The sequence below is a fragment of the Sinocyclocheilus rhinocerous genome, unplaced genomic scaffold (assembly GCF_001515625.1).
Source record: "Sinocyclocheilus rhinocerous isolate Xijiao unplaced genomic scaffold, SAMN03320098_v1.1 scaffold294, whole genome shotgun sequence".
NCBI classification, from domain to species: domain Eukaryota; kingdom Metazoa; phylum Chordata; class Actinopteri; order Cypriniformes; family Cyprinidae; genus Sinocyclocheilus; species Sinocyclocheilus rhinocerous.
Window position 1 is genome coordinate 198,779 of NW_015644007.1, and position 27,740 is coordinate 226,518.

The 27,740-nt window shown below is 39.1% G+C and overlaps 1 protein-coding gene across 1 annotated transcript in view; it reads right to left on the minus strand.

The window, feature by feature from the left end:
- The window catches only part of LOC107757779 (T-cell immunomodulatory protein-like), a 130,562-nt gene that overhangs the window by 45,473 nt on the left and 57,349 nt on the right, over positions 1–27,740 (minus strand). The window contains exon 10 of the mRNA XM_016575356.1: positions 20,612–20,757. Within this exon, the coding sequence (XP_016430842.1) occupies positions 20,612–20,757 (146 nt within the window). The remainder of the gene's footprint in view (positions 1–20,611; positions 20,758–27,740) is intronic.

Genomic DNA, 27,740 nt, shown 5'->3' on the forward strand with positions numbered 1-27,740 from the left:
CACACACACACACACACACAGACACACACACACACACTTTCTACGACCACAAATAATATGATTAATGCTTGAAACTCAAATTCAACTTGGACCATGAAAATGAATTTCCCGGTTTAGATGTTAGGGATGGTCTGGCAGGTGATGAGACTTCCTGTGCGGATTGTGTTGGTCAGTCTGGAGCTTGGTCCACTAATCTGTGCATTTCACAGCCAAAGCCTCTGTGCACCTTTGCTGGCTGTCCGTCAGCGCAGGCCGATTTGGGGGGGGGCTTTGCCAAAGTCATCCAGCCAAGCAAGCAGACTTTGTCCCCTCACAGGATTAACTGACACCACACTTACTGCAGCGCAGGGAACAGCTGCTTTACCGGAGCCTTCGCAGGTTTAACCGGCTGCCGCACACAGAAGGAAAGTTTTTGTCCTTGTATTTGGCTGTGAAACTGTCATGACTGCCAATTTAAAGACTAGTAGCTGAAACACATCGGTGCATTTGGACAGAAACTGTATTCAAAGCACACAGACAGCTGTGTGTGTGAAGGAGAGTGGCATTTTAGGTGTGTGTATGTGAGTACATACACTATTTGTCTTTATGAGTGGTGCATCTGGTTACTGGGCATGCAGGCCCCACTTCCTGTCCTCTCGCTCTCTCACAGGAGCACGATCGTGACCAGTGGCTCGCTGTGCCAACTGCACACCCATGAGCACACACACGCTCCTCGCTTAATTGGGAGCTTTGGACCCAACACCATGGCAAACCCAGCAGGGAAGAGCAGGCCAGAGGCAAGCCCACAGGCTGACCTCTCCCTCCAACTCTGTCAACCTTCCTCTGTTTTTCTCTCTTTCTACAGCAAAAGAGGGATTTGACTGTGCCGTTTCCTGACCGCTGTGCAGGATTGACATCAAAACGTGAATTTTTGAGGACGTCAGTTATCCAGAGCACAAACAGAGAACGAGAAAGTGAAAGACAGGCATATTGAGAGGGACGGCAGGTGGCAGGTCTGGAGATTCTCTGAGGGGTAAGATGACAGAAGCAGAGAGATCTCGTCCCCCCAGGCATCTCTTCAATACCGGTCCACCCACTCTTCCTGAGGCTTCTTTCTCTCTCTATTGCTGTATGTGTTGGTCTAATTCTTTTTCAATTTGCTCTCAAGGGCAAAAACAAAGCATTCTGAAGGGTGGATGGCGTTTCAATCATTCGCTACCTCTGCTCTCTAACTGGAAATAGTATGCTTCTGAATAAGGAAGGAGGAGGAAGAAAGAAGTGATAGACATGCACAACATATTGCATATAGGAGGCTAAAAAAGTAATCTTTAACCAGGATTGTGTGTCATTCAGAATTTAATAGGTAGCAAAAAGGATGAAGAATTGCAATTATAATTAAAGCTGCAAGCAGCGATGAAAGGGCCCTCGCACCCGGCGCATTTACGTTCCCTAGCACGCACAGCAACAACACCACAAACCCAATAGGCGTGTTCGACTTGAAGCAGCGCAGACTGAGAGGTGTATGATATCAAAGTATCGTGAGAGCCGTTCTAGAGCATATTCGAGCGCACACTCTTACCGTCAAAAATAGGTGAGGCACCTAATCTTTAGCGAAATGGCGTGGAGAGCCGAAACGTGCCGCGGCGTGGTTGGTGTAAACACAAGCATTGACTAGAGTGGCCGCGTCGGAGCCGTAGCGCGCCGCAGACACGTGCAGTGTAAATAAGGGGTAAGTCACTCTTGCGGTATTTTGACGTCATACACCAATCGTCTGCTTTAAGTCGAACACACAGCTTATGAAAATAGATTTACACTTCGAATTAGGTAACGTTAGTCTGTCATCGATGACAGTAACTCATTGGAAAAGGATGAAAAATGCCCTTCGTTTTGTTTGCACTAATAAATGCTGCTGCCTGCCAGCTGCAATCACCAATAAAACATTGTTCCATATGTTTTTCTATATCGTCATAAATATAATTATCGCAAATATTCTTGAAATATCGTAATATAATTTAGAGACTCTATTGCCCACCCCAAGACAGACAGAACGATAGAATGATCGATAGATAGAACAATAGATACAGTAGATTGATAGCTAACAGATGGATAGAATGACAGATTGATATATATATATATATATAATGATAGATTGATAGAACGATAGATAGATAGATAGATAGATAGATAGAACGACCGATAGAACGATAGATAGACAGACAGACATAGATAGATTGATTTTTATGGACCATGAAGAAGTTATTTATTTTTAAATTTCTATGAATTACAATTTGGTAAATTGCTGTCATTCCAAATTTAGGTGCTTCTAATTCAAATCAAATTCACACTCATGAACTGAAAGGGAACCAGTTCTTACATTCTACTACACAATCATGCAACTGCACAAACCTGCATTTTTCAGCGAAAGAAAGAGCTAGATTGTACGGAAAAACGGGTAAATGGCACTCAATAGTTTGAGTGAGAGATTCAGAAAGCAAACTAAACAACAGCAGAACTGACATGCTAATGCTTCAGAGCATAGCTGGGCTAATCAGATATGACAACAACCATGCTTACTACAAGCTCTCCATGGACTCAAGTGCTTCATGTAGACTACATGAACGAATGAAAACATCATTACCAGAGAACAGTAAGTAGATCAGTTCAGATAAGAGTGTTGTATAATGCAGAAAGCTACATAACCGGAAAGACTTTTATTGAGCACGTCTTTCCCAATCGGCTGATGTAGATTTTTAGAGACCTTTCAACTTAATCCCTCCTATCTGAAGTGAAGGAAATAAATCTTTGCTTAAACGTTTGACAAGCCTTTAAATTTTAATCGCCTGCTGCATTTCCAGATGCCATTTTATCTTGAAAGTAAATGGGAATACAGTCCACCACGATGGATCTGATGCTCTGTCAGGAGTGTGAAATATTGACACGTATTGACATTTATCTTCCATCTTCGTGAAATGAAGACGTCTTTCTACTCTTGGTGGAACTGCAGCTAATCCTGACTGACAACGAGACAAGTATTCCAAAACACATGCTCATGAGATGGACGGCCTTTGCCTAGCAACAGAGCGCCGTGCTGCTGCAGCAGCTATAGATTTGAGCTTGAGCCCTAGCTCAGCCAGGCCAAATAATTCAATGTACGAATAATTCAGCATTGAGGTATACGGTAAATGAGACCGCTGCCGATGTGAGAAAAAAATATTCAGGTCTCATGCACTGCAGGTGTGAGATGCACTCGGTATAAACAATGAGCCGTCTTTCCGCAGTAAAAACACACACCCATTTACCTCAAACTGCGAAGCATAATAGCAAATGCAATCACGTCCCAATGCGTGTGTGTCCAGGTCTTCCCCCGCACTCCTCACGGGAGTCTTCTGTCTTGTCCCTCATAAAACTCAAGCACTTCTATTAAGAGGTAATCTTGACATCATAAAGAAATGTGCAATTGATGGCATTCAATTATACATGCATTAGCTCAGCTTAATGGATCTCTCTGATTTCGCTCCCCTCGTCGCATACAGCTTTCAATGCTCCTGGAGACCCATGGTTGATCACTTCATCCTTCTCTCCTTCTCTGACCCCCTCTGAGCATTATACAGGTATACTTCACCCCAGCAGGTGGTTTTGAAAAGTAATACTGCTTGTTGAGCTGTGCAGGGGCTTCCTGTGGCTAAAGACATGTGTTTTTCCGGGAATAATGGCTGGTGGTTTGGACTGTTCTTCTGTTCATTTCTCACCTTACATTGGTGGGTTGCACTGAGTCGGCCTGTTCATATAGTATGCCTTCTTCTGAAGCAATATTTAACACCGTTTTGAATGACATTACACAGCAGCTCTACGATACAAACCCATAGTCAAATTCATACACTTCCCAATTAAAGGGCAATTCAGTTTTTACAATCTGAATGTTCCAAACCTGTATGTTTTTAATTCTATGTACAAAAAACACTTGCACAGAAGAACAAAATTCATACAGGATTGGAATGACATGAGAGTGAGTAAATGATGACAATTTTCATTTTTGGGTGAACTATTCCTTAAAAAATGAATTAAGCAACCTTGTGGTTTCTATGCCAGATAGAGTTGAGAATGACAGGAAATTATTATGGTGAAGCAACTGGAGTGGAGACTCAAACCTCAATCACAGCAGAGACCGTATTAGGAGGAGGAGATGGACCCCTTATACAACAATGATTGGAAGAAATCACAATACGGTGGATGTAGGAACTCCAGCTATTCCGATAAAAGAGGCAATTGTTTTTTGAGATAAAGGCATTACTTGCTTTTTCGCTTTAAAGGGGACCTATTATGCAAAAATCACTTTTATAAGGTGTTTGAACACAGTTGTGTGGCCGCAGTGAGTGAAAACAACCAGCCTATAATGGTAAAAATCCACCCACTCATTTTTTTATAATCCTACTAAATCATAAACAGTCTCTCAGAACAAGCGATTGCAGATTTCTCCATATGTACAAGTCATTGTAGGGAAAAAGTCCCGTCCATTTGTGATGTTCTCCGCCCTATTATCATAGACACAGCCCTGAGAGAGAAGCAGCAGTCTGCCATTACTGTTTTCTTGCTGTAGCTGCTGGAGATACAATGTCAGCACCAAAGAGGCATTACTGGGATGCACCAATGAACATAGGAGTCTCCATAGACTCCCTCCAACTGAGCTGCTGAGGACACTGTGGTTAAATTTAATTTTCAACGGAAATGTCCCAGAAAAAAATCAGTAAAGCCCCCTATATGTTTAGAGATCAATGAAGTCGACTAGGGCTGAACGATTAATTGCATTTGCGATAATATCGCGATATGAAAAATTTCGATTTTTAAATCGCCGCAATTAGATTATTTTCCAAAATTGTTCAGCCCTAAAGTCGACCGCTTGAATTTGCCAAGCTCATAATCACAAGTTGGACTTATAAAGTTTGTAATAGCACGCAATGGCACCAGGAGACCAGCTATGTCATTATTTTTTATCGTGCCGTGCTCCCTGTCTGTGTAATTCATAAACACAAATTTATTATGCACAGTACAATCAGATGACTGACTTTAAACAGAGTACGTTTTCTGTAAAGATAACAGGTTTTTACACTGTAAAAAAAATATTTAACAGTGAAAATATATTTGAAAATATTATTTTCAAATCCAGTCAACATTCAGAATGCTAATGTTTGACTGAACTAATAAAAACAAATCCAGCCAACACTGAGATCATTCCGCACGTGAACGAGCCTGAGCGACTTTGCGGGAGAAACAGCAGCGCCATCTTGTCAAGTTCACGCGTCAGGTAAGTGCTAAACAAATGTTATTTTTTAGACTAAATTTAACGAGAAAATTATGCAACATATTTGATTTTTTGAGTGGATATTTAGAAAGTGTTTTATGAGTTGTATATCCGAAGAAAAGTGGATATTCAAGTGTATGTCAAGTTCAGGCGTCAGGTAAGTCAATTGGCACTGAATAAATATTTGTACTTAGACTGAATTTATCAAAACGTATATTCAAAAGGTGTAAATGTTTTATTTAAAACGTATACATTTATACACAAACGTACACCATATATGAAAACATCGATTAAGCGTTGTATGATATGTCTGAGGGAAATTTAAGTGAACGGAACGTGGTCTTTCACCTTGTTTAATCCATAAAACACTTAATGTCAAAAGCTGTGTTACTATAATGAAATTTAGCTAATTTTGGAGTGTTGTATGATATTTTTGTGTTTCCGTGACATGAAAAGATATGAAGAGATCGCGTGGTCTTTCTCTCTTTTATAAGCCATCATGCGTAATACGACTAACGTTAACCGAAATCTATGAAACGTGTAACTTAATGTAAACCACAGTAATGCGCTCATTTGAAGTTAACATGGGCATGTTGAATGGGTTTTTGCGCGTGTAAACTTTTGCAATTGTCCCGTGAAGTAAAAAGACGACATTAAACGTGACTAACAACCAGCCACGGTGAAATGTATGTCGCTCTTTTCAAACGGGTCGAATTTCAAACGGCGTTTTTAGTCTCGTAAAGGCACTTCGGAAGAGGAGTTTGTCGTTCCGAATGAAAATGAACAACTGAATCGTTTCACAAGGCCGTTCAAAGCATCTCAGTCAGTTCCCTAGGTAGTGAATCAGTATATAGTGCACACGAGTTCCTGCACTGGTGAAGACCGTGGCTCAGTTAACATTGGGACAATTGATCAATCAATTTGTAAAACGTCACCATTGGCATTTATCAACAACAGGTAGGACCGTTATATTTTGATATAATTTTTATGCTATTTAAGGTAGCCCTATAATATGAAATGTACATGTTACAAATCCAGTCAGTATCAATGCTCCCTGTTGTGCAATGGATTGTGGAATGGATTTGTGCCAAAAAAATGGTTGCAACTTCTGTTTCATCACAAATTTAATTAACTGATATTGTTACATCTTAAATGATTTAAAAGGCATCATTTAATTTTTTGAACTTAAAAAATTTACTTTTCTTTCTCCATCAGGGTGTGGCCAAAGGTTTCATTGGTGCTTTGTCATCACTGCAAGATTTCAGATGCAACCCAGTCAGTTCTTCCAATGCACCAAACACTGGCTCGTGACCAGACCCCTCCACTGCAGCTACATACTGTGTGTACTTTCAAGACTAGGAGTTTATTTGTTTTCATTCCAGGTAATATGTGTAAATGTTTAGAGTTTTTACTACAATTATAAAGTGCTTTATTGTTCTCAGTGGCATCTACGCTAATATTCTTTCTTATTCCGAGGTCACCATAGCCTTGTCAAGTTCACGCGTCAGGTAAGTGCCACTAAACAAATGTTATTTTTTTTGACTAAATTTAACGAGAAAATCATGCAACATTCGATTTTTGAGTGGATATTTAGAAAGTGTTTTATGAGTTGTATATCTGAAGAAAAGTGGATATTTAAGTGTATGTTATGTTCAGGCGTCAGGTAAGTCAAGTGGCACTGAATAAATATTTGTACTTAGACTGAATTTATCAAAACGTATAATAAAAAGGTGTAAATGTTCCAAGGTCACCATTCGGTTGTTAAGTGGTCACGTAAAAAGCGCTGTTTCCGGGTCCAAGCCTCAACTTGCTTCACTTGTGAATACTACCTCAGCAGCCGTTTATGAGCACTGTTTATTCATATTAAACATTTAAGCTAAACGTTTTCAAACTTAGACACTACAGTCTCCATGCTCACAGCGTCCCAAACACAAATAATTTTAATATTTATTTATTTATATTTATATTTTCATTGTCTGGCTATCTGGGATTTCGGTATGGAGTTAAAGGTTAGGATTATAATTTTTTTGTAGTATAATATCACATTGTGAGTGTATATTAGCACCTATTGTTGTTTTCTCATGGTATCTGATAGAGCGTTTGGACACGGAAGCTGTGACACGTGGCTTCAGACTTAAAGGTCCCATATTGTACACCTTTCTGGAGTTTTATTTTAGGTTTTGATGTCCTTAAGAATATATATTTGTGATATAAGTACCTGATCATCCATCCTTTGAGTGAGAGTGTAACGTTACAGGTTGGCCGATCTGGTTTCGTGGTTAAAGTTAACCTTTTCGACATGTTTCCGTGTTGTCCTTGCTCAGCAATGTTATGGACGCGATGATGTCTGTGGGTTTGGAAAAGGAGAGTGGGACGGTGGGCGGTGCTCGGGGTGGTGACTGAAGGCGGTGACTGTGTAGTTCTGACGTCAACTTTTTACGGAAGTCACAACGGTTCGTGAAAAATCACAGCTACTTTAAGCAGGCTGTGTGAATTTTACTGTGGACTGACTGTTTTGAAACTTATATGGTAGTTAAATAGTCCCTAGACCTCAGTTATCATGAAAAAAGCCAGGAAATTTCAGTTTTGACAATATGAGACCTTTAACAAGCGGATAGCCACCCAGACCCAGTCTGTATCCAGATCAGATGGTGGATCCGCACCTAGAGACAACCTTGACAGCTCTGAATGTCAGCGGAGACCATGTCAGCTAGATGAGCCCCAGAGACCTCGTTGGCCACGAGAACCAGACAAGTCCTCTGCTCAATCTGACCTCTGTTGCAGCCTAGAATTAAACCACGCCATGCTGGTTTTGTCTGGCCAGAGGAGAACTGTCCCCCCTGACTGTGCCTGGTTTCTCCCAAGGTTTTCTACTCAATTTCTGTCACCAATGGAGTTTTGGGTCCTTGCCGATGTCGCCTCTGGCTTGCTTATTTGGGGACGCTTGACTGATTGCACAGACACTATTGGAAAAGAGCTGAACTGGATGATGTCATCACTGAATCACCAATGAACTGATTTTAACTGGAAAAATGACTTGTTATTGTCCTCTTGCATTATTGACAAACTATTTCCCTGTTTGACTCTGTAAAGCTGCTTTGACACAATCAGTATTGTATAAAGCACTATGTAAATTAATGTGACTTGACTTGATTTTATATACTTTTTTTTTTTACTTCTGCCTCATTTTAAAGATGTAACTGTGAACAGTAGTAATATTTGTAAATGTTTGTTTGCAGACATTTTGTTTAGCTAGTTTAGTTTTTTTTAGTTAATTAAACAAAGTTTAAACTGAATTTTGCAGTTGTATTACAGATGTAATGTTTGTCAACTGGAACTTTAAAGGGATAGTTCACCCAAAAATGAAAATTTGCTGTTAATTTACTGACCCTTAGGCCAGCCAAGATGTAGGTGACTTTTTTTCTTCATTCCTATTTGTTTAGTCTGTATGAAAAATGTTATAAATTGAGATTGTTATTAAATAAAGGCTATTGTGTGTTGTAATGTGTGTGTTTTAGTGATTGATAAACACCAGTTAATAATTTTTTATAATTTTGTTAAACTATAAAAATATATGAAATGTAACAACTAGTTCCCCAGCAATTTCTTATGATGCCCAAATAATAAATCTTAGTTGAGGTAACATATAAAACACATGGAGTAAATAGTTAAATTTGAATTGACATAACTTGTTGAAGTTCTCTAAATGTTCGACCAATTAAAACATTTTAGCTGAATGGACAATAAAACTAGTTCAGTAAAGGTTGAGTCAACTAAAAAATAACAATTCAGATAACACTTTGAAGTCAGAAATTGACTTAACGTAAAATTTCTGTGGAACTAGTTACTAAATAATAATTAGTTATAGGCATGGGTCGGTATGAGATTCTGACGGTATGATAACCTTAATATAAAAATATCACAGTATCACGGTATTGCGATTACAGCTCTAAAATATGTTATTTTTAAATGTCTGGGTAAAAAAAAATTTTTTTTCCACTGCACACATTTTATTTTTAAGAAACATATAGAACATTTTGGAACAGTAAACATGTCAGGCTAAATAATTCGAATAAATAATTAAATTCTTCTTAATTAAATGCAGTCACTTAAGATAAAAAATGCAGTCATTAAACCTGCAGTTCAACAAGGTTTTTGGAGACATGCTCACTTTCTACACATTCATCTTTCAGTCCAAGGAGTACTTCAATAGGTTGGTATATATTAAAATTTTATCAGTTAATGAAATTACGGTATTTAACTGTAAATTTAAGTTAAAACCGTGACTCGTTATGCTCTTCGCTGGACACAACTGAAGGAGTCCTGCACTTTCCGTCTTTGACGACACGTAAAAAAACTGCATAACGCAGGAACGGTATAACGGAAAATTTTTGTGGTTTTGAAACCGTGACTGTTCCAAACCGCGGTATACCTTGGAACCGGTTATCGTCCCATGCCTAATTAGTTGAAACAGCTTGAGTTTTATTTTTACATTGTACTAATAATGGAATGTTTATTTGTATGCCAGAGCTTGAGCTCTTAAAGTTCACATACACTGTGTGGGGATATCAGAGACTTATTTTACATCTTGTAAAAAGGGGCATAATAGGTCACCTTTTTAAACATGCATGTGCATTAGCTGGACCAAAACTCTTACTTAAAAAAGGGCTCTCTGTATGTATCGATGGTTCCACAAAGAACCTTTAATATCCATGGAAATTTTTGAATGCACCAGAGGTTCTTTGTAGTGGAAAAGAGTTTGTTAGATTACTAAAATGTTCTTCACGCCAAGGAAATAACTGTTCACTAAAAGGTTCTTTTTTGGAACTCCGAATGATTCTTCAATTGCATCACTGCAAAAACTCCCTTTTGAAATTTTTATTTCTAGATAAATTCTAAAGTTAATGGATTTTATTGCTGATTTTGCATATTACTTGAAACATACTCTTGATTAATAGTTTTTCATCTTTTAAAGGGGCCATGAACTGAGAAATCAAAATTCCCTTGATCTTTTGAGGTCATTGTACTATAAAAAAAACTATGTAAGTTTCAGAACTCAAAACTTTCTCATTAGTCTAAAAACAGCTTATATTGAAGCCACTCTGCCAAAACGACTGGTTGTGGAATGTGCCACTCTATGACGTAATAGTGCGGCTAAACACTGCCTCTGCAGAAGATGATCAACGCTGGCTTCTACATCGCTACCTGTTTAGCTCCGCCCACTGATTTGCCTATTACTATTATGCCCACAGAAAATAGCCTATTACTTCTAAATTATGATGTTTTTGGATGTAAAAATCTTGATAACATTGCAAGTGGACCTCAGAGAACAGTACAAAATAAAAAAGGCAGTTCATGACCCCTTTAAAGTAAACAGAAGTTTTTCCTTCATGACAAGAAGATGGCTGCCAGATGAACTAAGTTCCCTTGAAAGGGCTGTGACCATGACTCCGACATGAAAAGTGATTGACGAGGAGGTGGAAGCTCTAAAATACAAATCAAACATGTCAACATACATTTGTGGTGGATTCAGCTCAGAAACTGACCACTTAAAGAAGCGAAACGCACACTTCTGCGTCTGTGTAAGTTGAATGGTGCTTTGCAGTGCAGGTCAGAATAGACACAGAGGTGAGGAATAGGAGAGAGGCTCACCGAAGCAGAGAGGTGATTAGAGCAGTTCAGAAACACAGAGAGAGAAATAGAGCGAGAGAAAGCATGATAAAGTCTCTCAGGAGCTCTGCTAAACCAGAACACACCTGCTGGCCCACAAGATGGGCATCCACCTGCTGCCTGACTACAGATCAGCTCACACCTCTACACTCCACCTGTGTGCACCACCACACATCTCATTACAGAGCTCCTTTGCATCTGAACCGCCATGAAAAGATCCTTGTTAGAGATGTAAGAAAGATGTCGGAAAAAATGTGATCCAGCACTTCATAATTGTAACATCTGGATCAAATCCACTCTAATCACCATATAAGTGTTCTTGGCAGCTCCGGTGGTGGGTAGGGAAGAGCGACGAGAGGTGGAGAGAGATAGACGAGCAAAGGCCTGGCTACTGTCTCGTCTGCAGCCTCATGTACATGACAAATGGATTTTCAGTGCGGCCCTCCGGCTGTTTAGCTGTGCTTTCCTCTGCTGATTCTATTTGAATTGACAAATGAAAATACATTTGATTTTCAACGGTGTCCTTTACATTAAAATTCATTAGGTCTTAACGGGAGTGGAGACGATGTCTAGCCTCATTGGTGGGACACAGCCAATAACCATTTTAAAAAAATCTATAAAATAAAACCAAAATTAGTCAATTTTACGTACTTCAGAATGAGCGTGCAATACCTTACACCCCTACAAATATCTGTGCCGTAGATCAAAGCATCGTTCCTCTTCCCTGACAATCTCTGGTGGGCATCCTGAGGCTGTTGATGCAGAACCTTAATTAATTTTCAGCCTAAATGGGCAGGAATGGGGAGGGGGTGGGACCATAAGCCCACGGCATAGCGGCGGTCCTATCGAGTGGGTCATTTGCATGGTGGGAGAACGACTTTGATGTACAAAGCACAGTGACAGGGGAGAAAGAGAGAGTTAGTAATAGAGCAAGAGAGAGGAGGAGTGCGAAGGAACTGGGAAACACCCCGTTAATGGCCCTCTTGTGTGTAAAGGAGGGGCTGCTGGCAGGTGGTGGAGGAGTTTGGCACATCTGACGGGATGAGGTGAGGAACAGGAGAAGCCTTAAGCAAACTCAATCATATACAGCTGAAGCCAGAGACTCCAGCATGCAGCAATGGGAATGTAGTTTATTTTCCTTTCTTGTATCTCAACACACAAACCAACACATGGACACGGTCACTGACATGCATAGGGACATATCACACTGTGTTAACATACTTGTCTCTGTGTACATTTGCAAATTTGTTTTTGATTTAGTGCACAAACAAACTCCTTTTCTCTGCCCTTATCTTTTCACCATAATCATTCTTTATTCTCATGAGCTGTTGTCTAATGTTTGTCTCTCTTTTCCTCTCAGACACAGAGGAAAGTTGATTTAATTACAGCTAGCAGCCACTTCATTTCCGGAGGATGGTTAACTGTGTGCCAGGAGCAGAGTGGAGCTCTATGTTGCGATTTGTACTGCTTAAAAAGACTGATGGAGAGAGACAAACAAACATGAATGCAATGAATACATAATGAATTAAATGAATTAACAGAAATCCAAACATTTTCATCATCTGATCCGCATTTACATTACATTACATTACATTAAGTCATTCAGCAGACGCTTTTATCCAAAGCGACTTACAAATAAGGACAATAGAAGCAATCAAATCTAACAAAAGAGCAACAATATGTAAGTGCAAATGACAAGTCTGGGTTAGCCTAACGCAGTACACGTAGCAAGGTATTTATATATATATATAGCTATAGCTAGTGTTTTTTTTTTAAATAAAAAAAGAAGATAAATAGATAAAGTAGAATTAAAATAGAATAGAAAGTGCTAGAGTTAGGGGGTCAAATAAAGATGCAACAGATGTGTTTTTAGTTGTTTTTTTGAAGATGGCTAAGGACTCAGCTGCTCGGATTGAGTTGGGCAGGTCACTCCACCAGGAGGGAACAGTTAACGAAAAAGTCTGTGAAAGTGATTTTGCGCCTCTTTGAGATGGCACAATAATGCGTCATTCACTTGCAGTACGCAAGCTTCAGGCATTTTGGATTAATTGTAGAGGTTTGATAGAAGTGGCTGGAAGACCCGCCAAGAGAGCATTGCAATAGTCCAGCCTGGGAAAAACAAGGAGCTTGACAAAGAATTGTGTTGCCATGTTCTGAAAGAAAGGCCTGGATCTCCCTAATGTTGTATAAAGCAAATCTGCAGGACCGGGCAGTTTTAGCAACGTGGTCTGAGAAATTCAGCTTATTATCAATCACAACTCCAAGGTTTCTAGCTGTTTTTGAAGGAGTTATGGTTGATGAGCCTAATTGGATGGTGAATGCAACAGATGTGTTTTTAGTTGTTTTTTTGAAGATGGCTAAGGACTCAGCTGCTCGGATTGAGTTGGGCAGGTCACTCCACCAGGAGGGAACAGTTAACGAAAAAGTCTGTGAAAGTGATTTTGCGCCTCTTTGAGATGGCACAATAATGCGTCATTCACTTGCAGTACGCAAGCTTCTAGAGGGCACATAACTCTGAAGTAATGAATTTAGGTAAAGGGGTGCAGAGCCAGTGGTGGTTTTGCAGGCAAACATTAATGCCTTGAATTTTATGCGAGCAGCTACTACCTTGAAGGACCTATTTGAGAGGTAAGACTCAAACCAATGGAGTGCGGTTCCTGAGATGCCATTTTCCAGTAGGGTTGACAGGAGAATCTGGTGGTTCACTGTATCAAAAGCAGCGGACAAATCCAGCAAGATAAGTATAGAAGATTTGGAAGCTGCTCTTGCCAGTCTTAGGGCTGCTAAGGGCATTTACAGTCTACTTAGGGCATTTACTTGAATACATTTTTATAAATTATAGACAGTACAGTCAACAAAAAAGCGATGTAGTTAACATAATATAGCTTAAGAGACTAATTTGTTACTGTTCCATATTGTGATATTAAAGGGTTAATTCACCCAAAAATGAAAATTGTCATTAATTACTCACCCTCATGTCGTTCCAAACCTGTAAGACCTTTGTTCATCTTCAGAACACAAATTAAGATAATTTTGATGAAATCTGAGAGCTTCCGGAACTTTCATAGACAGCAACAGAACTAGCAAATTCAAGGCCCAGAAAGGTAGTAAAGACATCATTAAAATAGTCCATGTGACATCAGAGGTTCAACCACTGTCATGAACGCATGTCGAAGATTGACAGAGAAGAGAATTGAAGAACTGTTGAATAAAGTAATTTTTTATTTGCGCACAAAAAGTATTCTCATAGCTTCATAAAATTAAGGTTGAACCACTGATGTCACATGGACTATTTTAACAATGTCCTTACTACCTTTCTTGGTCTTGAACGAGGTAGTTCCCTTGCAGTCCATGGAGGGTCAGAAAGCTCTCGGGTTTCATCAAAAATATCTTAATTTGCGTTTTGAAGATGAACGAAGGTCTCACAGGTTTGGAATGACATAATGACAGAATTTTCATTTTTGGGTGAACTATCCCTTTAAGTGCTTCCTAAAGCTAAGATGAAGTTTAGTTTTGTCCTGTAAGTATGGCCAAAAAAATAAATAAAAACGTTTTAGTTGAGAATAACTAATTGAAAAACCTATTTGAGAACAACTAATTGAATTCAGACTTTTCAATTGTATTATATAATGTTTAACATTATAATATTGCACAAAAGTCTTTACTGCTACTTAATTTAGTGGTAATTTATTTATAATTTAATGAATCCTTGCTGAAACAGTTTGAAAGAGATCCTACTGATAGTACTCATATTTAATGCGTAAAGAACAAATAAGAGCAAACACCATTCTTTGTATTAAGAAGCAAACCATATAGAAATAGACTATTTACAGTAAATTGGAATCACTTGAGCTGAACCTAAATGTGACCATTAGAAAGGGAAAGGTCCTGGCATGCTGGATGCGTTCCAGAGAACAACATTGTGTCCAGATGTTTTATCAGGCTAAACAACGTCCTCGCCTGACACATGAAAATGAGGGGCGATGGAGCAGTCCCACTGCTGTCTACATAATCTCACCCTCAGCTCTGAGGTCAGAGGCCACTCTCTCGCTTTTGAGGAATCCACAATGGATAATCTTTGTATCAGTGCAGAATGCTTGAGTGGGAAATGATTACACAACTTCTTAATAAAGCTGTATCAGAGGCACAAGATCACACTGCCGCTAATGATGAGATCTGAAGCTTTGGATTCATGGAAAAGCTAACGGATTCTGATCAATGTGTTCGTACTGCAGAATGTGTGATCTAATGAGGTCGAGATGCTGTGATTGTATATTATTTACACGGCCAGAAGTGAACAAAAAATCAATGCGAGCAGAGCGGTGTGAAGATGAACAAAGCAAGTCCTCTTCTTAGCCCTCTTAAAGCGATTTTATTGGTGAGTCAGAGGGCTGATGACCAAGCTCTTCATCCACTCTTCATTTCATCTGAAGCCAAACAAGCACCTGGGCAAGACACCAGAGTGGAGGAGAGCAGAATGGGAAAGGAAGGGAGTGTGTAGGAGATGGGCCAGGTATTTGACATGTAATCTGCTGATAAAGAGAAGATTGAAAAGTGTTCTCTCTCTCTATCTATCCGAATCAGACCAAGGGCGAATTCAACAGGCAAACAGCAGTGAGGGAAAACAAAGCTGGAGAAGGACACAGAAGCAGCAGAGTAGGTGGAAGGAAAGAAATGACAGGAAAGAGAATGCACACTTTGTTCTCTTGAGACGGCTGTAGTCGTGCCTAGTCACACTGTTAAACATCCATAGTAAATGTGTGTAAATTGTGTGAAAGCGTGCCACAGAATCAGTTCTGTGTGTGTATGTCGCAATGTCGCTTTAAGTCCATTCACACTGCAGATATGCCCTCAGACAGCTATTTTCTATGTAGCCGATACATACAGTACACATACAGCTCCTACTTGAATGGGCAAAGACTGAAATCTTCAACACTTAGTTAAGATTATGTGTAAATAATGTATTTCAAAGCAGCAATTTGTGATGTAAAGTACTGGTACTTTGACACTCAATTCAGGACACAAGATTGACAGGCAGCTTCTTTGTGTCTTCACTTGATGTTAAATGCATTTTGTGGTCAAAATGCTTGCCTTGTCAAGAAATTAATGTAAATAGTTTTGTCAGTGAATGCACAGTAGACAGGCAGGCAAAAAAATCATGTTAAAAAACGTGCACTGTAGATTTGAGCAGTCTTGGAGTATGAATGCAGAAACTTGGATAACTTTAGCAGCTTCAATAGGCCTCAACATTTAGATACTGAAACACTTCAAAGCACTCTTTGTTCTATGGCTTTTAATTTTTTTTTTGACTCTCTTTGCACTCCTATTCAACTTTTCAATAAATAATTCTCAAATACAAATAAAGCTCAAATCATGCTTAAAAGCTTTTTTCCTCAGGTTGATCCAGTTAATGCACAAATTTGCTTGAAGGAAATCAAATTATATCAAGAAGGTGTTGGGCTCTTTTAACTAGAACACGAAACCTCCATTCTAACAGCTGCCATGTTGAGCATTGAGAATTGTTCTATGAGTGGTCTGTCTCCTCCTTACACTATCTCTGGTGTATATATAGTTTCAAAGTCGAGAAAGAGACAGATCAGTGTAGTATAAAGCAATTTCTAAATCTCTCAAAATGTTGACGTTGTTTCAGCTGAAAAAGACACTGTACTCCACTTTTTCTTGCCCACAGTTATTTTCTCAGAAAGTGACACACACAGTGACTTACACGAACACAAAACGATCTCTATATATACACAGCAATGGATAAAATGGGGTTGTGTGTGTCAGAGGTAAAGATGATCGTCAGTGAGAGATACATACAGTGACTCCTCTAGAGCACCTCCAAGTCAGTGTCAGCATGTGGGCTGGACTCATGTAGTCAGTGATGGACCGAGGCCTGACTTCCCCCTAAATACTACCACCCTAGCAGTAAGTCACTGGTGTATCCACACAGAACCATGTGTTTTAACAGTTGAACCATGTGTTTTAACAGTTTCTAACAGTCTAAATACTGCTCTCTGCTTCAAGAACAGGAGGCAGATGTGAATGATGTGATGAGGACGTCAGCACTAAAAAGCCCTTTGTGTGCGCGGTTTGAGGTTGATTTTAAATAAAAATTGACACCATTTACTTTCTCAGTATAGGTTTATTTATGGATGATTCATCAGTTCTGCTGACGTCAACCAAGTCTAATTTTCGCAATCAAGTCAATTCCTAATGGAATTCCTGTTTTATACCCTGTTTCACTCAGAAATACATCACAATACAGCAGCAAAATATTTTAAGAAATATTAAGGAAAAAAATTTTAAGGAAAAGGTCAGCCAAAAATATTAATTCTGTCATAATTTACTCACCCTCATGTCATTCCAAATCGCTATGACGTACTTTCCTCTGTGGTAAAAAAACGGTTTTACCAAACCCAAACAATGATAGTCAGTGTATTCCACTCACTTCAATTTTACAGACAAAAACATTTTTATTTATTTTTTTAAATATCTAATTTTTGTTCCCCAAAACAAAAAGGTTTGGAATAACATGAGGGTGAGTAAATGATGACAATTTTAATTTTTGGGTGAACAAGCCCTGTTTATACTGTGCTATAGTGAATAAGGCATAAAATACCACTGGTCGTTCTGCAAGACTGTGCAAAAAAGAAACATCTAGGATATTGTTCAACCACAAACAAACTTGGAAACACCTAGTAAGACAGGGCAAAACAAAAGTTAAAAATAGTATCTACACCTACACCTATCTGCCAATGACAACCCTTTATCTTATATTGCCTAGATAGGATATGACCGAGAGAGACTAGAGAGACTAAGTGTCAGAAGTCCGATGAGAAGTGGAGAGAGAGGCTGATGATGCGGTCTGAAGCTTAAGACGAAGGAGAGATGAAGAACCCTTGAAGAGCCAATAAGATGAAACACAGAATTGAATGCAAACATGTTTTAATCCACTGACAGTTCAGAAACATTTAGATCAGTATAAATCTTTACACTCGCCAAATCTGCTGAAGACTACGTATGGTTCATTTAAAAGAAGTGTGAAGCTCTCATTTCAATTTTAAATGGTTTTGACTTTGAAAATGTCTCTGGCTGGTTGGGTAAACTCTCTCACCCACCCACTCGCTTGCTCAAAAAAAAAAAAAAAAAAAAACACTCACCAACTCCAACACACTCTATCACCTCAGAAACCATGACAACCTTTGCTAACAAAATGGGCTGGAGGCTGTTTGAAAGCATTTGGGGGAGAAAAAAAAGAAAGAAAGAAACTGGCATTACATTACTCACATCTACATCCATCACTCATTTCTAAACTGCAAAATGCCCATGCGTTTGATGGGTATCAGCATGCTTGTTCTGACCTCATGAACATATGAATATAGCCCGCTTAAGCCATCCACTAAGCCTCTATATTCAACACAGTCACAGAACATGCAAAATCATGTATTTGTTTACTAAATTGTTCCATAAATCTTTAAAAATGGAAGTATGGAATATGTGTTATTTATTTGAATTGCAAAAATCTGAAGAAGCAAGACTCTTGATTCCACCAAGAGTGTGAAAAAAGAAACCAAAGATTCATAGAAAGATGCTGCTGTCTTTAACGAGAAGGTTCATGGGAGTGTTTAGAGTGATCCAAGCACAGATTGGTATGAGATAAGAAAGTGGCCATCTGTGAGGAAAGGAGGTTTTAATATCCAGCTCCTGGCTGATGAGAATCAAATCACTCTCCTTGGCATCTTAGTCATTAGAGGCGACGATAATGACAATAGGCCGATTTGATCACACTCTGGTGTATCTCTGAGGTCTCTGGATGCATGTTTCCTGATTACTGTGGAAGTGCTGATGATGAGATTGGCTGTGGGGTGATTAGAAGAGACTATAGCAGCACTAAAGCCTTAGGACACAAGGGGAAGGTTAAGCCTTTAACTGACTTAAAGATTAGGTCAACCTAATGTATTAAGCATGAAGATCATAGACCAGAGACCACAACGAAGCAGATCAAAAAAGAAAAAAAGAAAAGTGTCTTTCTAGAATTCTGTGTGTGTGGCTAACGCGACTCGTGATTCTCTGAGTCCGGACACAAATCCCCTGTCCTTCAGGACGATGTGAAGTTGTCTTTGTGTTCTAAAAGCATCTGGAGCATCTCTCATAGTCACCTGGAGGCCAGCGGCAGAGCCTCTAGTATCTTATCTCAATCAGAGAGCTGTTAATCCATCCATGCCCTTCCTGCTGCTCTTTCAGGCCTGTCTGTCCTCACTCAGGTCAGGCCAGATCGAAGACGGGTGACAAGCTTCTGGCTCTTCACAGGCACCTGCTCTCTCGCTTTTGTTGATGGCAACACTTAGCCAACACTCAGCCAACCTTTACCCTGCCATTTATTCACTGTTAACATAATAGTGAATGAAGTGTGATGATGTAAAAAATGCGATTTAAACTGTTCAGTGGAAATATATATATATATATATATATAAATTAATGTTTGATGCATGACAGCCATACTCTAACACATGCAAATTATCTCCGCAGTCCATTTAAAGAAAGCTGCAAAAACCGATCATTTAGAAATTGATGTCACAACCATAAGCAAATTTATCAACATGAATGCAGCATGCTCAGAAATAGGGTGGAATAAGATCATGTATGTTGAGCAATATTATAAGTGGAGAGGAAAAACATAAAATGCCCCAGAAGTGTAGAAAGTCTCCCAAAGTCTTGTTTTATCAGGATCATCCAAGAAATCCTCTAACTTAAGGTTTAAATTCTTTGAAGGAGAGAAAAAGAGAAAGAAAAAGCGCTGCTGTGCTTTGAAAAACAGCTACTGTGGCTATTTTATTTGGATAAAAGGAAAAGTAATAAAGGTTGGGGTTTAGCCCTGGTTTGTTTCTTAGGAAGTAAAATACTTGTATGTTTGCAAAATTCTTTAAGCACGACTTGCTTGGTTTAAAAATTTTATTTAAAAGTTTCATGGTGCTGAGAGTTTTTATGTTTAAATGTCAAAACATAGTTCCTTTCTTTGCGATTCAATATTGATAACAAATTATCTCCTTGCTAAAAATCTTGCTGAAAAGAGACCGTCTAAGCCATTCACTTCTTAACACACAAGTCACTGCCTTTGAGAGGTGGGTCGTAATGCTTTACAAGTACTCTGACAAATTTCCTTAAGTAACTTGTGTGAAGAAAAAAAAACTTCTTAAGAGTAGGTCCTCAATTTAAGGAAAGTATTTTTAACTCTTCGAATTGAGACATTTTGTTTTATTAATCTGGTGTATCTATCTCAAGATGCTGTGCAAATCTACTGATTTTAGTGAGATACGATTTTAGTTCTCCACCCAAAACCCAAGATGTGTATACATCTTCCCATTTTTGGGTGACCATTTGCATTATGAAACATGTTCAGTTTCATAATGTCTCCATTCATATACTTTTTTCGCCATTTCACCATTATCACCACCAGTGCTTTATTCTGAACTATGATCAGATCCTATGTAAACAGTACTCATTATTTGAACAGTAATTTCACTGGATGCTCTCTTCCTCTTACTCAAATAATCAGTTGTATAACGACTTATGCTCCTACTTGAGTAATTATTGATAAATAAACAACATTATTTGTACTTGAGTACAGATTTTGGCTACCCAGCACTGATGCTGACTTACCTAGCACTGGTGTTACGAAGAATGACAAGGGCATCAGGAAAGCCGTCCATGTTGTAGTCTCCTAAGTGCAGGGTGATGGGAATGTCTGAAGACACAAATCCCCACACAGAATCCTTCCTCCTGAAGTCTGTCAGCACCGGCACCCACTGGAACAACAGAGGAAGGCAATTCAGTTACATGAGCTGGCACATAGTACAAGAGATCACTGCTAAACTAAAAGGAAAAGCAATATAATTGTTCAAAAGTTAACTAAATTCACAACACAGTTCAAGCAGTTAACTAACGAATCACTATATGAAGTATTACACAAAGTACAAAATTAAATGTTTAAAATAAATATTACTGCATATTAGACATGTAATACTGTGTAATACTGACTAAAGTTTTTCTGATTTTATAAAGTGACAAAATGACATTATTAAATTAGTTGATGATGAGTAGGGAGGTTGGGTAGCAGTTTAGGAATGTCGCTTGTTTAAACCAGTCTCTGATATGAGCCAAAATTAACAGGTCATGTGAACAACTCAAAAAAAATAATAATTTGGACTGAATGTAGCCCAAGCAAAGCAGCACACCAGGCAGTGCAGCATTATGGTTCTCTTGCTCTCTGGGTTCAGTCACTTGCACGTGTGTGGGGGAGGCACAGGCGCAGATGCTACAGGCTTTACTCACTCATGAATGTAAAACAGAGTGCCAGGTGCATCTCTGCATGTTTACATCCATGGGGATGGAGGCACAGAGACAGGAGGGAGGGAGAGAGAGAGAGATTGCAGGGAGAGGGGAGATGGACACAAAGTGGTAAAGAGGGAATGCAGGAGAAAGAAGGCAGAGCGTTCTGTAATGGCTGATAATAAGATTTTCTCCTGACCCTCAGTACACAGCCAGAATCAGCAATGCATGAATCAGGCAAAGAGAGAATGTGTGTATTTGTACAAACTATTTTGCATTTGTACAAAATAATTTGTCTAAAGCAAATATTGGTAATATCTCTAAAGCAAGAAGAACTAATTAATGTTAGTCTCCTTTCCACTGAAAAGAAAAATAGAAGTCAAGCTCGTGAGTCATGGTGTGCACTGTAAGCCTAGCTGCCTCATTATGAGCAAATGTGAGAGTCCTGCAATGTTTGTTTACATTGCAGCACCATTTCCCGCTAAGCGCTTGACAGGTTATCTAGGACAATTTCTGTTAAACCGTGGTTTAAAATATTTGATATGCAGTTCAGACTGTTAAAGATATACAGTAACAATTACAAAACGTACAAACAGTTTAAGCATCACAATAGCTAAACAATTAAAGATATAACTAACCTATATACCCTCAAACATAATTAACCTTCAAAAATTTGAGAAAATAACTAACCTTATAACTGCTAGAGATGTAACATACTGATTATCAAACATAACAATAACTAACCTTTAAAACACTAGTGTATATAACAACACTAACAACTGTCAAACAGTTACAATAACTAACCTTTAAACATCAGAGACGTAACAATAGCTAACTTCAGAAAGTTAGCAACATAATTAAGCTTCAAATAGAGATGTAACAAATAATGTTTAAACTGCTAGATTACAAAAACTAACATTCAAACAGTTAGTCACAATAACTGCAAACCTTCAACCATTAGAGACACAACACTGTAACTAAACTTTAATCCATAGAGTAGAGATAAAACAATAACTAACTTTCAATAATAACTAACTTTCAAGGTGCAAGGTAGCTGATTCCATAGGCTATAGGGCCAGCGACCAAAAAAAGTTGTATCAGCCTATAATTTTAGACAAGATTGTGGGACATGCTAAAGTGCTTTATCAGAAGATCTGCTAGATAAGTAAAGGAGGATAAGATCTTTAATGTACGATGGGGCTTGATCATTAAGGGCTTTAAAAACAAACATCATCTTAAACTGGATCCTAAAATAAACCGGAAGCCAATGAAGGGAGACTAAAATTGGAGTGATATGATCATATTTTTTTAGCCGATGTTAACAGCCTTGCAGCAGCATTCTGGACCATATGAAGGTGTGAGAGTGAAGATTGACGAAGACCAAGATAGACAGAATCACAACAATTGTGAGGAAATAAAAATGTTAATAACTTTCTCCAAATCCTGAAAAAACTAAAATGGTTTTAGAAATGATTTTTAGCTCAACTATTCTTAACAACTGAGTTAATGTGTTTGACTCAAAGTTCAAGAACGACACCCAAATTTCTCACCTGAAGCGAAATTGAAGGAAAATGATTTCCAAGCTTATTAACCAGGCAACATCTAGATTTCAGGGGACCAAAATAATTATTTCAGTTTTGTCATTATTATGCTGGAGACAGTAATTTGATAACCAAGACTGTCCTCGAAGCAGTCCAGAGAAGGCTGGATGGAGTCACCAGTTTTCCAAGGCAAATTTATCTGAGAGTTATCAGCACAGCAAATAAATAAAAAGTACTATGTTGCCAAATAATACTTCCAAGAGGAAGATTTAAAAAAGGGGGACTCAATATAGACCCCTGAGGAACCCCACTAACAATTGGGGCTGAAGATGAGGAGAACTTGCTGAAAACTACAGAAAAAGTTATCATCTTTAAGATAAGAACTAAACCACTGTAAGGCTATGCCCTTGATGGGATACCATGGTCTATTGTATCAAAGGCAGTGGTAAGATCGAGTATTATTATTATTTTTTTGCTATAAGTTGTAAACCGTGATGAAATGTAACAATAACTAACCTTTAAACCAAATTAGAGATATAACAATTGCTAACTTTCAGAGAAAAGCATCCGTGAGTTATATGATGTCAATGTGTAAAGGTTAAATGTCTAGTTTTTTTCATGATTGTCAACTATGAAAACATCTTATATGAGTTAATAATGAGAAATATCATCTAGTTATAAATTAATTAATTTTGCCAGATATCCTATTATGACCTGGATGAATGACAACCAAGATAAACCCATCTTCATTTCACTGACATGTGTTCACTCTCATTTTCCCTCTCTCCTGCTTTCATTCTTTCTTTCTTTCTTTCTTTCTTTCTTTCTTTCTTTCACTCACTCATTCTTTCTTTCTTTCTTTCTTTCTTTCTTTCTTTCTTTCTTTCTTTCTTTCTTTCTTTCTTTCTTTCTTTCTTTCTTTCTTTCTTTCTTTCTTTCTTTCTTTCTTTCTTTCTTTCTTTCTTTCTTTCTTTCTTTCTTTCTTTCTTTCTTTCTTTCTTTCTTTCACTCACTCAGTTAATGAATGTTTAATGGTTCTTAAGCTCCTGGAACGCTTCCCTCCCATAGGTCTGCTGAGCCAGACCTCAACCCCCACCACGGGTCCTAAGTAAGCAGTTCTGACTGATGGGCTGTTAAAACAGGTTATGAGATGTTATGACAGCTTATGGGCACACTTACTGATGGCTCATCATAACTAAGTAGAAATACTGACAGGGTTTTAAATTGAACATGCTTGGCAAACCATTTCTAAACTAGGGCCATTATTGTTGAGAACCTCAATACCAGCTGAAATAAAACAAATGATCCTTATGAACGACTCTGAGTGGGTGTACATGCTGGTACATGTTGAGACACTATAAAATGCATGCACACATTCGGTTCCGTTTCTGTGTGTGTGAGCTATCCCAGAGTCCTTTACTTCCACTCTACTATTAAGAACTACAGTAAAGCTTCACATACAAAAACAAAACATCTCTTTCTCTCAAGAAGCCACTCACACAGAATGGCCTTAACTCCCAGCTGAATTCCGCTGAATTGAAGACTCTTTTTTTATTCAACATAGAAATGATTATGCAAACAGCCATTGCCCTTGTGGCCATCTACAATCGGCTTCCATCACTCTGTGTCTGCTTGTGTAAATTGACTTATATCAGTGCTGACTGCCGGTTAATGCTAAGTCTTATTGATTTATTAGGGAGGGTAGATGGAAATCACAAGGCTGACATTGTGGTGAACACAGAATGGGTCTACTCAAGTCCTTCTAGCTGATAGTTAGAGTCAAATTGATGCATGTTTAAGTGCATCAATTCAAGTCACAGTTTTATGTGACAGCAATGTTTCTGTGCATGTGAATCTTATTGGTTAGCCAGCTTCATTTACAGTTTGATAGAAAAGAGATTACAACACCTCTCTGTAAAAGAATCAGTTGCATTGACAGAATGCAAATGTTTGTCAGTCCGGACAGACGCATTAACAGCCGTTCATTCAAAATGTTTATCTCACCGAATATTCACACCGAACATTCGTTGTACTCACTCAGTTAATGAATGTTTAATGGTTCTTAAGCTCCTGGAACGCTTCCCTCCCATAGGTCTGCTGAGCCAGACCTCAACCCCCACCACGGGTCCTAAGTAAGCAGTTCTGACTGATGGGCTGTTAAAACAGGTTATGAGATGTTATGACAGCTTATGGGCACACTTACTGATGGCTCATCATAACTAAGTAGAAATACTGACAGGGTTTTAAATTGAACATGCTTGGCAAACCATTTCTAAACTAGGGCCATTATTGTTGAGAACCTCAATACCAGCTGAAATAAAACAAATGATCCTTATGAACGACTCTGAGTGGGTGTACATGCTGGTACATGTTGAGACACTATAAAATGCATGCACACATTCGGTTCCGTTTCTGTGTGTGTGAGCTATCCCAGAGTCCTTTACTTCCACTCTACTATTAAGAACTACAGTAAAGCTTCACATACAAAAACAAAACATCTCTTTCTCTCAAGAAGCCACTCACACAGAATGGCCTTAACTCCCAGCTGAATTCCGCTGAATTGAAGACTCTTTTTTTATTCAACATAGAAATGATTATGCAAACAGCCATTGCCCTTGTGGCCATCTACAATCGGCTTCCATCACTCTGTGTCTGCTTGTGTAAATTGACTTATATCAGTGCTGACTGCCGGTTAATGCTAAGTCTTATTGATTTATTAGGGAGGGTAGATGGAAATCACAAGGCTGACATTGTGGTGAACACAGAATGGGTCTACTCAAGTCCTTCTAGCTGATAGTTAGAGTCAAATTGATGCATGTTTAAGTGCATCAATTCAAGTCACAGTTTTATGTGACAGCAATGTTTCTGTGCATGTGAATCTTATTGGTTAGCCAGCTTCATTTACAGTTTGATAGAAAAGAGATTACAACACCTCTCTGTAAAAGAATCAGTTGCATTGACAGAATGCAAATGTTTGTCAGTCCGGACAGACGCATTAACAGCCGTTCATTCAAAATGTTTATCTCACCGAATATTCACACCGAACATTCGTTGTGGTGTGAACAGGCCTTCAGAAGATTAGGAAAAAGCAAGAGAAAAATATAGCAAACATGAAAGACTAAGAGATGATTTAGCCAGTAAAGGTATTGAGAATTAGATGGTGAGACATATCCTGCTTTACGATGAAAGCGAGAACTGCTTGCATGTGCCAAACTTGGCATCTAGACAGTCTGAATATGAGCAGGTTTGATCTACATTGAAAACATCCTTCCAAAGTTTAAAAATAACCTGAACCAGCTGCCGTTGAGAATAGGTGTTGGCGGCATTAGCTGCTGGCCAATGAAGACTGTTGGCAGCAAACCAGACTGGCAGTGCCGACCTGTACCATTGAACAGAGCCTAGCACACATCATTACGCTACATGCGACGACATCCCTCAATCTCTAATGCTAATGGAAGAGTGGAGGAGGCCGGCAGGGTCACACAGAGAGGGATGTAAAAGGCACCGTACAAAATTCACGCAGAAATAAGCCCGACAGGATGTGACTGGCAAAATGTCCTGCTTATCAGCAGCCTTTGGAGAAATGCGAACAGGTTTTAAGTCAATAATTCAAGCCTAGTAAACAGATTATACTTTAAGCCGCCATACAACCGAGAGAGTATTTTCCCACCATCTGCTTTACACAGACCTGGACTCTCTGACAGGTCAGGGGAGGGTTTGGGCTACTCTTCTGGCAGGTGCCTAGAGAGCCCGTGTATGCCGCTCATTGTTTAAAAGGATGTGAGAACTCATCTGAGAATCAGCCAGGCCTTCCTAACAAAGACTCTGCACATTTATCATCCTGTTTGTGGAGAACATCTACCTGACAGTTCATTGAGGCCGACCAGGTGAACACGTGGCATGACTCGTACAAAAAGACGCCTTTGCATTTCTAAGACTACAACTGGCACCTCAGAGTGTGTGTGATGGATGAGAGGAGGCCTGCTGCTGATCACAGAGAAGAGAGAGGTAACTCTCTGCTAGAATTAGCCTCCCATCCTGCTATCCGCTGCTCTACTGATTAACCCAATCAACCCGAACTCGAGCACACAGACCCACTCACACACACACACACACACACACACACACACACACCTTCAGTCCAATCAAACAGAAATGAGACGGAAGCTAATCAGTGTCTTCCAGGATAACAAGACACTCTGTAATTAACCAACTACCATAGAAAACACGCTAATTTCTCATTTGGCTTCCTGCTTTAAGATGTTTATTGGCTGAACACAGCTGGGAGAGACCTGCATTAATGCCACCGCAATGCCATGAGCGTCTCGACACTAAGGATGATGGGATACCTCAGCACCAGCGATTACATGACAGTTTGTCATGTTATGAGCCACTTACATCATTTGACGTGTTTCATTTGTGTAAATGACGGCATGAGCCCAGCAAACACCATGCGACCGAACAGCCAAAATGCCAGCGAATTAGACTATGCCGTTGTTGCCAAAGTGACAGAGAGGGGAAGAGGGAGAGAATGATCTCTTTAATGCAGAAAGCCATGATAGCCTTTCCTTAGCAAAAGTAATGGGACATCTTAGATAGAGAAGACGCTGTGCACAGAATACAAATGGCCCATTTTCCTCCCTCCCTCATATCAGTCGGGGAGACATCATCACGTTCGCATTGCCAAGACTCCAACCCTGTGGCTTTGTTTACTAAAGCGCAAAAAGTCCCTGTTTTAGCCGAGCTACGCTTTCCACCACTCCCACATCCCAGCAAAAAGTGTACTTAAGTACAATACTAAAGTAAATGTACTGCATTACTGTCCACCTCTGTCAATATCACTGTTTTAACTGTATTTTTGATCAAATAAATGCAGCCTTGGTGCGCATAATAGACTAATATATAAAAACCCAAAACTT